Source organism: Folsomia candida, unplaced genomic scaffold (genome assembly GCF_002217175.1).
Source record: "Folsomia candida strain VU population unplaced genomic scaffold, ASM221717v1 Fcan01_Sc013, whole genome shotgun sequence".
In the NCBI taxonomy this organism is placed as follows: domain Eukaryota; kingdom Metazoa; phylum Arthropoda; class Collembola; order Entomobryomorpha; family Isotomidae; genus Folsomia; species Folsomia candida.
In genome coordinates this window covers 2,265,820-2,277,930 of record NW_019091205.1, presented here as the reverse complement: position 1 = coordinate 2,277,930, position 12,111 = coordinate 2,265,820, and the positions used below count along the sequence as shown (strand labels likewise).

Genomic DNA, 12,111 nt, shown 5'->3' with positions numbered 1-12,111 from the left:
GCACATGGGATCATTTTTATTTTTTCGCCCAAAAAATATGCAATATTTTTTTCAAGGTTTTTTCAATATCCAAGGTTTTTTTTAGTTTTTCAAAGTACGTAAGTTGAGACGAATCCCTCAATATTCAATAGTTTCCAGCCAAAACCTCGCATTTTTTGCATTCTAGAACTTCTCAAATGCGAAAACATTTTTCTCAGTTTCAAAGTTTACCGGAGTTTTTTTGGAGATTGAGAAACAATTTAACAAAATAGTCTGGCCATTAAAATTTCGAGGAAATTGAATTTCACTCAATAGTGTAACGCCTTCGGAAGAAACACTTTCTCAAAACTTATAGTTTACGGTAAAATTCGAGTTGTTTAAGTTTAATAAGAGATTTCTAGAAGTGCAATGTAATATATCTCCTCTTTCTAATTTTCTGAGAACCACCAGACCACACCACCACCTTGCCAATTACTAATTTTGAATAGAGAAAAGGTTGCAACTACAACAATTATCTAACCAACCAATTCAACAATGCTTCATTGTTGTCTGCGTCGTTCGGTGGTCTGTTTCTCATTGTCTTCTTAAACGCACTGTCTGCATCCACCTCTTATTATGTAATTTATAAATTACTCGATCGACCAACTCAACCTATCCAATGACGAGCCGTGGACCGATTCTGCCTACTCAAACGTATTGGGCGATCCAAATTTTTGAAGGGATTTTGCTTGACCGTCGTCTTCCTTGTTTAGTGCGCCAATGGTCACCATTAACTGTTATTGGTCCTGCGGATGGTCTCCGTGTATTTGCAAATATCTATAATTAACACATGATTGAATGACTTGTTCATTCAAATAAACGCAATTAATGACGCCTTGTACACCGACTCCACCTCATCGTCTGTAAATATTAGTTCGAATTCTGCTGCCAAGTCTTTTTTCGCCCGTTCCAGTTTGTTGTGATCCCCCGCAGTCTCCGTGACCTGCTCCTTTCGTCATTCGTCGACTGTTGGCCTTGGATAATTGTTATTTGTCTCATCCTACCGCTACATGGACTTGCAAATCCCACAAATCGACACAAGATTGAAAGACTCGATCGACCAACTCAACCTATCCAATGACGAGCCGTGGACCGATTCTGCCTACCCAAACGTATTGGGCGATCCAAATTTTTGAAGGGATTTTGCTTGACCGTCGTCTTCCTTGTTTAGTGCGCCAATGGTCACCAGTAACTGTTATCGGTCCTGCGGGTGGTGTCCGTGTTCTTGAAAATATCTACAATTAACACATGATTGAATGACTTGTTCATTGAAATAAACTTAATTAATGACGCCTTGTGTACCGACTCCACCTCATCGTCTGTAAATATTAGTTCGAATTCTGCTGCCAAGTCTTTTTTCGCCCGTTCCAGTTTGTTGTGATCCCCCGCAGTCTCCGTGACCTGCTCCTTTCGTCATTCGTCGACTGTTGGCCTTGGCTAATTGTTATTTGTCTCATCCTACCGCTACATGGACTTGCAAATCCCACAAATCGACACAAGATTGAAAGACTCGATCGACCAACTCAACCTATCTAATGACGAGCCGTGGACCGATTCTGCCTACTCAAACGTATTGGGCGATCCAAATTTTTGAAGGGATTTTGCTTGACCGTCGTCTTCCTTATTTAGTGCGCCAATGGTCACCAGTAACTGTTATTGGTCCTGTGGGTGGTCTCGTGTGCTTGAAAATATCTATGCTTAACACATGATTGAATGACTTGTTCATTCAAATAAACTTAATTAATGACGCCTTGTACACCGACTCCACCTCATCGTCTGTAAATATTAGTTCGAATTCTGCTGCCAAGTCTTTTTTCGCTCGTTCCAGTTTGTTGTGATCCCCCGCAGTCTCCGTCACCTGCTCCTTTCGTCATTCGTCGACTGTTGGCCTTGGATAATTGTCATTTGTCACATGCTACCCCTACTTGTACTTGCAAATCCCACAAATGGACACAAGATTGAAAGACTCGATCGACCAACTCAACCTATCCAATGACGAGCCGTGGACCGATTCTGCCTACTCAAACGTATTGGGCGATCCAAATTTTTGAAGGGATTTTGCTTGACCGTCGTCTTCCTTGTTTAGTGCGCCAATGGTCACCATTAACTGTTATTGGTCCTGCGGATGGTCTCAGTGTGTTTGCAAATATCTATAATTAACACATGATTGAATGACTTGTTCAATCAAATAAACTTAATTAATGACGCCTTGTACACCGACTCCGCCTCATCGTCTGTAAATATTAGTTCGAATTCTGCTGCCAAGTCTTTTTTCGCCCGTTCCAGTTTGTTGTGATCCCACGCAGAATACCTTGCAGTAAGCAATCCTGACACCGCGTGTAGCATCGAGCTTAGGAAGAGTCGAAATTATGTTAAAATTATGTGTCAATTTTCCACCCTTTTTTTCCACTATTGGTACCAAACTGTGTCGAAACTATACACGTTTCTCGGCTTATTCTGCACCTGTGATGCAAAATGTAATCCAAATTCTGCCCACTTTGTTCGTTTATTCTGCACCTTTGGTGCAAAGTTATATCCAAATCATTAATAATGATTCATTAGTCCAGGGTGAGCTATTTCTAACGTTACTACGGTTTATTAGCTCACCCTGCGTAGCACGGGAGCTATTGAATTCCTCTTGTCCGTCCGTCCGTCCGTCTGTCCGTCCGTCCGTGTGTTCACGAGTTTTTTGCATCAATTGATGCTAATTAAAAATCCCCTTGTCCATTATTGAGCATCGTAATCGCACCATTGGTATCGAAGAATCCGTGACGCAATTGGTGCCAATTAATACAGAACATCGATAGTGAAAAGACTACAATTTTTGGAATTACTAGCACCTTTGGGGTCGAATATTCGGTTATCGAAAATAATGCGAAATAACTGGTATAATCTATGCAAAATGCACCAAAAGTGCAGAAGAACTGGAAGAAATAATTACACAATCTTGATCGATCAGTATGCAAATGGTGCAAATTAGTTGGGAAAATTTATCGACGTAGGACTACAATTTTGGGATAATTAAAACCGTTAGTATCGAACAATCGGTTGTCCAAAATGATACGAAACAATTGGGAGAATCGGTGCAAAATGCGCCAACAGTGAAGAATAATTGGAAGAAATAATCACAAAAATTTGACATCACGATTTAATTGGTTCGTGCCAAAAGTCCAAATTTTGTCAAAAGTAAATATGTATTTTCTCGCGTTATCCTACACCATTGGTGCAAAATTATATGCTTACAATATATCTATTTTCACGTATTATTATGCACCAAAGGTGCAAAATTTTATAACATTTATCCACTTATTTTGTCGGCTTATTCTGCACCTTTGGTGCAAAATTATGTCAAATCATTATTGCAGGGTGAGCTACTTCTAGCATGAGCTACTTCTAGCATGAGAGCTATTGAATTCCTCTTGTCCGTCTGTCTGTCTGTCTGTCTGTCCGTCTGTTAACGAGTTTTTTGCATCAATTGATGCTATTTAAAAATCCCCTTGACCATTATTGGATACGTTAGGCGCACCATTGGTATTGGACAAACCGAATCGAATTTTTTTATAAATTAATAGCACCCTTGATATCTAACAATCGGTAACACAAAATGATGCGAAATAATTGGGAGAAGAGATGCAAAACGCACCAATAGTGCAAAATTTCCGGGAGAAATGGTCATACAATTTTGACAAAGTTTGCAAAATTATGTATCCCGGATGGTCGCCAATGCTGCAGTAATGGTGCAACGGCTAGCCGTTTTTGTTGCACCATGGGTGCAAGAATATATGCGAGTTATGATCTATTTTGCCGGCTTATTCCCCACCTTCGGTGCAAAGTTTTGTCTAATCATCATGTCAGGGTGAGCTACTTCTAACGTTACTACGGTTTATTTTTGTTGAATATATTTTTATACGCACATTCAATTATACATAAATATGTGTACATATGTACATATAAATACATTCGTATAGAAATTGATAGTAATTAAAAAATTGAAATCAGAGACACGTTTTAGCAAACTATTTAAAGGAGTATGTAATCTGTGAAACGATATTTAATTATCAGTATTTTTCGATTATTATGCATCACTGATTATTCGTTTGAAGGCCTTTGTGTGAGTGAAAAATCCGACTGAAAATGGATTAAAAGGGATAAAATATATAGAGTGGAAGGGAAATTTGCATCATCCTCCTGATAAAAGTCACATATTTCTTTATCTCGACTTAAAGTATGTATTGGCACAATTCTGAATCAAAACACAAACTGTAGCGTTCCGTTAATTCATGTGGACTACACAATTCCGAAATTTCAATCAAATCGCAGTGTGCACTTCACCTAATCATATTGCTACATAGTTTTCCTTCGTTCTATATCGCGTTTAGTTAAATTTGAAAAGTAGTCATACATTTTTTGAAGCCGTGAGCTAATGTACAAAATCATATCAGCATTAAAATATTTATCCACAATTTTTATTTTTCTCATAGAATCGCAGAGAGCGGATGGTTGTAAGCAACAATGGGATCCGTTCCAAAATTAAGACCGTTGACGGGAACGAGCTGGACACAATTTTCATCGATCGCAGAGGGTAATTGCAAATTTGGATTTAATTCAGTTAAATTTTTCAAATTTTTAAATTTTTATTCCAACAAATGTGCGAAATAGTGCATTTTTTAAAACAGTCCAAAGACTTTTTTCCTTCTATTTTTCTTCATGGAAGTCTGATCCATGCTAAATTATCCTTATGCAATAAGAATTCTAAAATATTTTAAACGAGGGTGGGCGATTAATTTTCATAATTGCTCAATTTTTATATATCTGATTAATTTTTGTCTAATTTGCATACGCAGAGAACAAGATAACCGGAGTGGACGATTTTTAGTAATTTGTTTCGAGGGCAACCAAACCTACTACGAAATGGGAATGACCAGGACCCCCATTTTGAAAGAACATTCGGTGTTGGGATACAATAGACCCGGGTTTGGGGAATCCACCGTAATTTTTTTAAGTTTTAAAATATCTCATAAATTTCTTTCTTAAATATTTAAATTTGTTCAGGGTCGACCATACCCTTATTATGAGCTTAATGGCGCGGAGGCAGTGCTGCACTACGCTCAAGAAGAACTTGGCTTTGAAGATGACGACATCATCATATATGGGTGGTCGATCGGGGGATTCCCCGCGTCATATTTGGCAGGCCAATTCCCAAATATCCGCGGTCTGGTGGGGAATTTTCCATATTTTTAACGGTTTGATTTTTTTTTGTAAACTTGACAATAATTCCTTTGGCAAATAATTTTTTACAGATGATTGATGGCACCTTTGACGACCTACTACCTGTCGTGCTTAACCTTGTACCGGGCTGTCTCTCAATGTTGGGTTAGTTTTATGTCATGATCGTCATAAACTTGTAAAATAGTTATCAATTTCCATTTTTATTGAATTAATCATGCAAGTACTCATACATATTTATCTATGCACAACATACATTTAAATAAACCGTAGTAACGTTAGAAGTAGCTCACCCTGTAATAATGATTTGGTTATAACCTGCCCCAAAGGTGCAGAAAAATGCAACAAAATAGATACATAATTTTTGGCAATTATGCACCAATGGTGCAGAAAAATCCAACAAAGTGGATCAATAATTTTTATGCAATGTTGCACCAATGGTGCAGAAAAATTAAACAAAATAGATCAATAATTATTATGCATCGAGAAGAGTCCAAAAATTGTGCATCACTGGTGCAGAATTACCTACCAACGATCAACGATAATTTTGAAAAATTTATGTCAAAATTGTATGATCATTTCTCCCGGATATTCTGCATTATTGGTGCGTTTTGCGTCCCTGCCTCCAATTATTTCGCATCATTTTGTGTTCCCGATTGTTAGATATCAATGGTCCTATTAACTTGTTAAAAAATTTGATTCGGTTTGTTTAGTACCAATGGTGCGCCTAACGTATCCAATAATGGTCAAGGGGCTGTTTAATTAGCATCAATTGATGCAAAAAGGTCGTTAACAGACAGACGGACGGACGGACGGACAAGAGGAATTCAATAGCTCCCGTGCTACGCAGGGTGAGCTAATAAACCGTAGTAACGTTAGAAATAGCTCACCCTGGACTAATGAATCATTATTAATGATTTGGATATAACTTTGCACCAAAGGTGCAGAATAAACGAACAAAGTGGGCAGAATTTGGATTACATTTTGCATCACAGGTGCAGAATAAGCCGAGAAACGTGTATAGTTTCGACACAGTTTGGTACCAATAGTGGAAAAAAAGGGTGGAAAATTGACACATAATTTTAACATAATTTCGACTCTTCCTAAGCTCGATGCTACACGCGGTGTCAGGATTGCTTACTGCAAGGTATTCTGCGTGGGATCACAACAAACTGGAACGGGCGAAAAAAGACTTGGCAGCAGAATTCGAACTAATATTTACAGACGATGAGGCGGAGTCGGTGTACAAGGCGTCATTAATTAAGTTTATTTGATTGAACAAGTCATTCAATCATGTGTTAATTATAGATATTTGCTTTGGTGAGTTTTGCATCGATTGTCCCAATTGTTTGGCACCATAGAAACTAGATACATAAGTTTGATATAATTATGCACCAATGGTGAAAAATAAGCGAGAACAATTGTTAGATAATTTTGACATACATTAATGCATACCAAATGTGCTACGAATTAGGGTTAAAATGGTTTTGGGACTTATTAATTAGCATCAATTGATGCAAAACACTCGTGAACACACAGACGGACAGACGGACAAGAGGAATTCAATAGCTCTCATGCTACGCAGGGTGAGCTAATAATATTTTCATACGGTAGTAAAACATTTCCTAATTTTCTGATAATTAGTTTTGAATTGAATTCCAAGAGAAATTCGGAAATAAGCATACATTTTTTGGCAAGTTAAAAATTCATCATAAGTAAACTCTGGGATTGAAAAATTTTCAAAAGTGTCTTAGGGAATTGTAAGGCTAAAAATTGTGTCTTCGCAGTTTTCAATTGGCAAAAGATGTACAGAAGTATTCCAAAATTTTTCCGAATGTGTTTATTTGAAATTCATTTCGAAAGATTTATCAAGGGATAAATCCTCTTTATAAGATCGTTATGCCCGTCCGTCCTTACGTCTGCACAGCCGATAACTTGTGTCGCACGAAACTGCATACACCCCAGAAATTTAAATTAAAGTTCCTTAAGTATGTCCAGGGGTAGACGTGCTTAGAAAATGGGTCACGTAGGTCACAAGGACACGAGGCGGGGTCTCAGGTCACCGTTTTCTTAAATTAGCACGACGTGTGGGGACTCAAATCGAGAGTATTTTCAAAGACGTGCTAAATTACATACATGATTTTGATCTGAGACACCCAGTTAAGCGAGTATAAAGGTCAAAAATTTCGAAAAAAGCTATCAGAATTTTGACTGGTAGAAGCAAAATGACATTCATTTTTACTTATGTATGTACGCACATATAATTCATGGGTTTCAGCTATTGGTCACGTGCAACGGTTTATTTTAGAAATCGAAATCGTATAAGATTATTTAGTCCGATTTTGTTAACACTAACCTTTCCAACCAGGCAAATTTGCGTTCAGACGTTTATAGTATTTAACTGTACAGCTTGTTTTAAAATGATTTTTTAAAAATCTTTGCTTCGTTCGCGTGATGATTCGACATCACTTCGACCTACGTGTCAGCCATGAACTAGGGCGGTACATGGGTCCTATCCGGATATATCGTCGCACCCATGATCAAATTATGGCAAGTCCTCCTGCCAATATTGCGAGCAACCGGGCTAATGTGTTGTTGGCCGACGTACTTCAACAACGGTTTCCACTCCTTCTTAACAACCCCGTTGCTCTGGCCACCCTTGCGAACTGGTTAGGTCTTCCGCATGTCCGAGGTAACGCTACAATATTGCGAAAATTACAATGCAGTCATGATAAAATATTTTGTACAAGACTAGATAATACCAAACTTAATGGGCAATTTAAAAAATTTATAACAATTAAATTCCAACATCGGGTTAAAAATATTTCCACTTTTACTTCTGTATTAATGAGTATAAACCACCTGCTACCTTAATTCGTATCGTGTTATATTTTTAAACCTTGGTGCGTAACGTTACCTCCACTCAGGATTCAGATTTTATATATACATGCTAGGTCCCACCGGTTTTCGATATTTTCCGATTTTTTCTACATATTTGTTAAACTGGTTTTCGATTTTTCTGATTTTTTTTGCATATTTGTAAAAATGGGCTTCGGGCTTCTCCAAAAGTATTTGAGAAAAAAATGCCCCAGATGCCCAAATCGTTATAAATAAATGTGTAATTTGGTTCGGGATATTTAGTAAAACTGAATATTAAATAATCTTGGACTAAGAATATAAAACTGGTGTAATTTTAATACATTTTTTTAAATTCTCAGATCACGCTGAAATCATTGGAATGCAAAATCAGCACGTTAACATCCCTGCAAATGTGAACAACATGACCAATATTGCTAAAGCCAACTTGATAATTCTACTGGTGAGTTTCATTGCATATTTGATGATGGATTCTGTTAAATTGAGTAAATTTACAACTTTCTTTGTTTCGTTTCAAGGCCGAGAGACTTATGACTGACCTCGAAGCAACCCACAATGCCTTGATACCAGAGGAACTGTTCATCCAACCATGGACCGGACCGCAGTAAAATAAACAGATACAATATCAAATTACCGTGAAAACTCAAATAGTAGGAGTGTTCAAATAGTAGCCATGTCTCTTTTCGAAATTTTTTAAATATTGACCGTTCTCAAATAGTCGCCCGACCAAAATAGTAGCCTTATCCGAATAGACGCGCCTCTATTTCCATAAAACCACACTTCTTAACACTTTAAATCTACATCTTTCTTTTACACTTTCTGTCAAGATTATATCCATTATTAACTTGAAATTAATAGGTAACAATTAGTAGGTCAACTTATTCGCTGATTAGCATAATCTCCAACATTTCTTGAATTGGCTATGAACGGGGACACAGTGGACAAGACAGGCAATAATTAGAGACCCGACCATAATAAAACCCGATAATACCACATTATTATTAGTGTTATTATTATCATTATCATTATTATTACTGATACAATTAATTTACACTTATTTTAATCCTGGATTGAGTTGTAACTTAAAATTTTTCGCGAGTTAGATACCTAAATTAACTTAATGTTTCTTAGTTTTTGCGTAATTAACTTTCGTGTTACCAAGTAGTTGTTTGACAACTCATAAATTGGTTATTCAATTTACTTCCTACCATAAACAAATGCTCGTGTTACTAATTATTATACGTTTGGGTATAAATCTATCAATATTTTGTTATATTTATGAAAATTCAATATAAGTATCTATGTATGTATAATACTAATACTAATACTATTACATTTATATATATACTTTCCAATGTTTATCAATGTATCTAAATCAATATTTATATCAATATTTCCAAGAAATATATTAAAACTTTGCAGAATTTAAATTTTTTATTGTAAGTTTTCGTTATTTTTTAAAACTTGAGTGGGTGTGGTGGGCTCGAAGTTCGTCATTAGGTCCTCCCAAGTGGGTTTTGATGTGGGGCTACTTACATCACAAGATATTTAATGTCAATCAACAGGAAACGAATTTTTAGTAATATTTTAAATCAGCGAAAACCCGGATTTTCCACTTTTTTGGCCAAACCGGGGGGTGTGGCGGGGGCAAATGTCCTCATACGGTCAAACCCTTCTAGACAGTTGTAATACGAACCTTATACTACAACATATCAGAAGGACATCAAAATCGGTCGCTCCTACACGAAAAGTCATCATGCGATATGTCCCCATAAATTACGAGATGACCTCTCAAAGCACGCTTCAACGCTTCAACAGACTGCAGATGTCACTTTCGGTTTGAAATTTCCCGAAACCTAATAAAATATAAACTCTACATGTATGTAGAGAAGCCCACGTGAAAGAAAAATTGAAAAATTGTTAACAGATATGTTGTTATAACTTGACCATTGTTAGGCCAAGTTATAACAAATATGAAATTATCAAAAGTGCATGCATGCAATTGGGCACGCAATGCCAAAATGCTCATATGAGAATCAGAGCTTCTACAATGTTTGAGATTGACTAAACATGGGATTGTTTAAAGTGTAAGCATGTATGCAATGTCAAAATGTTCATATGAGAATGGGAGTTTTAGCGACACTTGAGTGAACGAGATCGTCTAAACATGGGATTGTTTTTAACTCTAGTTTTGGCACGCAATGCCAAAATGTTCAGATGAATATGATCGTGCTTGTGACAACCCAGTGAACAGACTGGAAATACCGACCAGACGGTTAAAAAGTTAATTTATTAATTAATTAACTAATTCAAAACAGTTTAAATGAAAAATTGTTAGCAAGTTGGAAGTGATATATGTGAAGTGATGAACAATGCCAAAAACGCGTTATTGTTCAGTCGAACCGAATCCCTTATCACCGCGCGGCTCGCGGGATAAGAACTCACTTCTTTGAACGCCGTGTTCTTCGTCTTTCTTAGTTCCTTCAACGTATCGCACTGGTCCGTGGTACATTGGGATTACTGCAAGCTGCCCGAGGCGTGACGCCGCTTTGTAAGCGAAGTTTTCGCTCGAGTTGTTGTGCAAGATAATCTTCATCGTCCCAGTATAATCATGGTCGATTATGCCACCTTAAATAAATTTTATAAATTTGTAATTATTCAATTTGTAACAGTAATGTAATAATGAGCAACAAACCTGCTGTGGATATCATTGTTGCTGCGGCCAATCCTGACCTCCCCTTAATCAAACCAAAGTGGTTGAGGGGCAGTATAACTTGGATCCCCGTCTCCACCACACCAACACCGCCACCACTGATTTCGCCAGAGTTTTGAGAAAATAGGTCATATGCTGCTGATCCAGGCGTAGCCTTCCTCGGAAACATTGCCCGTCTATGACGACGAACAAAGATAAGTCCGTCAACTGTGTGAGAAATTAATAGACAATAATTTTAGTTAATTAATGAAGTATTGGAATTTATTTATTTTCAGAATTGATCCGGTGCTAATTTGAAGGTAAGTATTGAGAGGATTTATGGAGCAATAACTAATAATCTAGTATTTGTAACCAAAATTTGAATTTTAAAACTTTTAGTGAGCTTAACATCAAATAAAGCTCTAAGCGTCCGGTTTTGCCGGGAGCATGCTACCAACGTCGTTGCGCATTTCTTCTAACGCTTTTACTAATGACCAATAGTGGTCGACCAGAATATTTGCGCCCACATTTTGATTTTTGCGTAAAGATAAATATGTTTTTGAGTTGTTATGCCATGTTTGGAGTCGGAGGTAGTATTCGCCTCCTAAAAACCCCTCCCACCAAATTGAATTTTGCGAATCTTTCTTCTCTTCGTAGGACGAGAAGTTTTTCTTAATTGTACCTGGCTGTTCACCTGCTCCTCCGCCGCTGAAGTGAGGCTGGGGATCCTTCTTGGATGTCTTCCGCTTAGCGTCCTTCACGGCCGACTTGACTAGGTCCTTCACGATCCTCTTCGCAGGCTTCTTATCGTCGTCGCCTGAAAGTGAGCAATTAATTTAGTTAATGTTTTTGCATTGAGTATTTGAAAATAATCGAATTATATAAAATATTAATCTACGTCTCGAATGTGTTAATATTTAAAATTAATAAATAAAAAAATATTACCAGCTTTTCGCTTAGTTCCAGATCCCGATCCCTGCCTAGGTCCTTCGTTAGACTTTTTCATGGGCTTCTTTTCCGCATCCTTAACTTCTTCTCGTCTACCTGTAAATAAGAGCGTAAGCGTAATGTAAATTTACAAATTAAAAAATAAAATAAATGAGTAAAATAAAACGATAAATCTTACGGTCGCTATCCTTATGTTTCTTCTCGGCTTCCTTTCTGCCCTTGTGGGTCGTCTTGTTCTTGGCGTCTCTTCTCGGGGATCGGTCCGATTCCGAGTCGTCCGACCAAATTGCTTTCTTGCTCCTATGCCTTTTACCCTCATCGCTGCTGCCCGACGAACTGCGATGACTTGA

The 12,111-nt window shown here is 37.4% G+C and overlaps 2 protein-coding genes across 2 annotated transcripts; one reads left to right on the top strand and one right to left on the bottom strand.

The window, feature by feature from the left end:
* The first annotated feature begins 1,028 nt into the window (after positions 1-1,028).
* Positions 1,029-5,396, top strand: LOC118437494 (phosphatidylserine lipase ABHD16A-like). The gene is made up of 5 exons (XM_035856525.1): positions 1,029-1,130; positions 4,500-4,600; positions 4,863-5,007; positions 5,071-5,235; positions 5,319-5,396. Exons 1-5 carry the CDS (start codon positions 1,029-1,031, stop codon positions 5,394-5,396), a joined length of 591 nt encoding a protein of 196 aa, XP_035712418.1.
* A 4,996-nt stretch (positions 5,397-10,392) lies between these two features.
* LOC110855537 (deoxyuridine 5'-triphosphate nucleotidohydrolase-like) lies at positions 10,393-12,055 on the bottom strand. The gene is made up of 5 exons (XM_022103942.2): positions 11,940-12,055; positions 11,759-11,857; positions 11,496-11,630; positions 10,817-11,041; positions 10,393-10,749 (listed from the first exon to the last, which is right to left on the bottom strand). Exons 2-5 carry the CDS (start codon positions 11,817-11,819, stop codon positions 10,508-10,510), a joined length of 663 nt encoding a protein of 220 aa, XP_021959634.2. The 5' UTR covers positions 11,820-11,857; positions 11,940-12,055; the 3' UTR covers positions 10,393-10,507.
* Between the last annotated feature and the right edge of the window lie 56 nt (positions 12,056-12,111).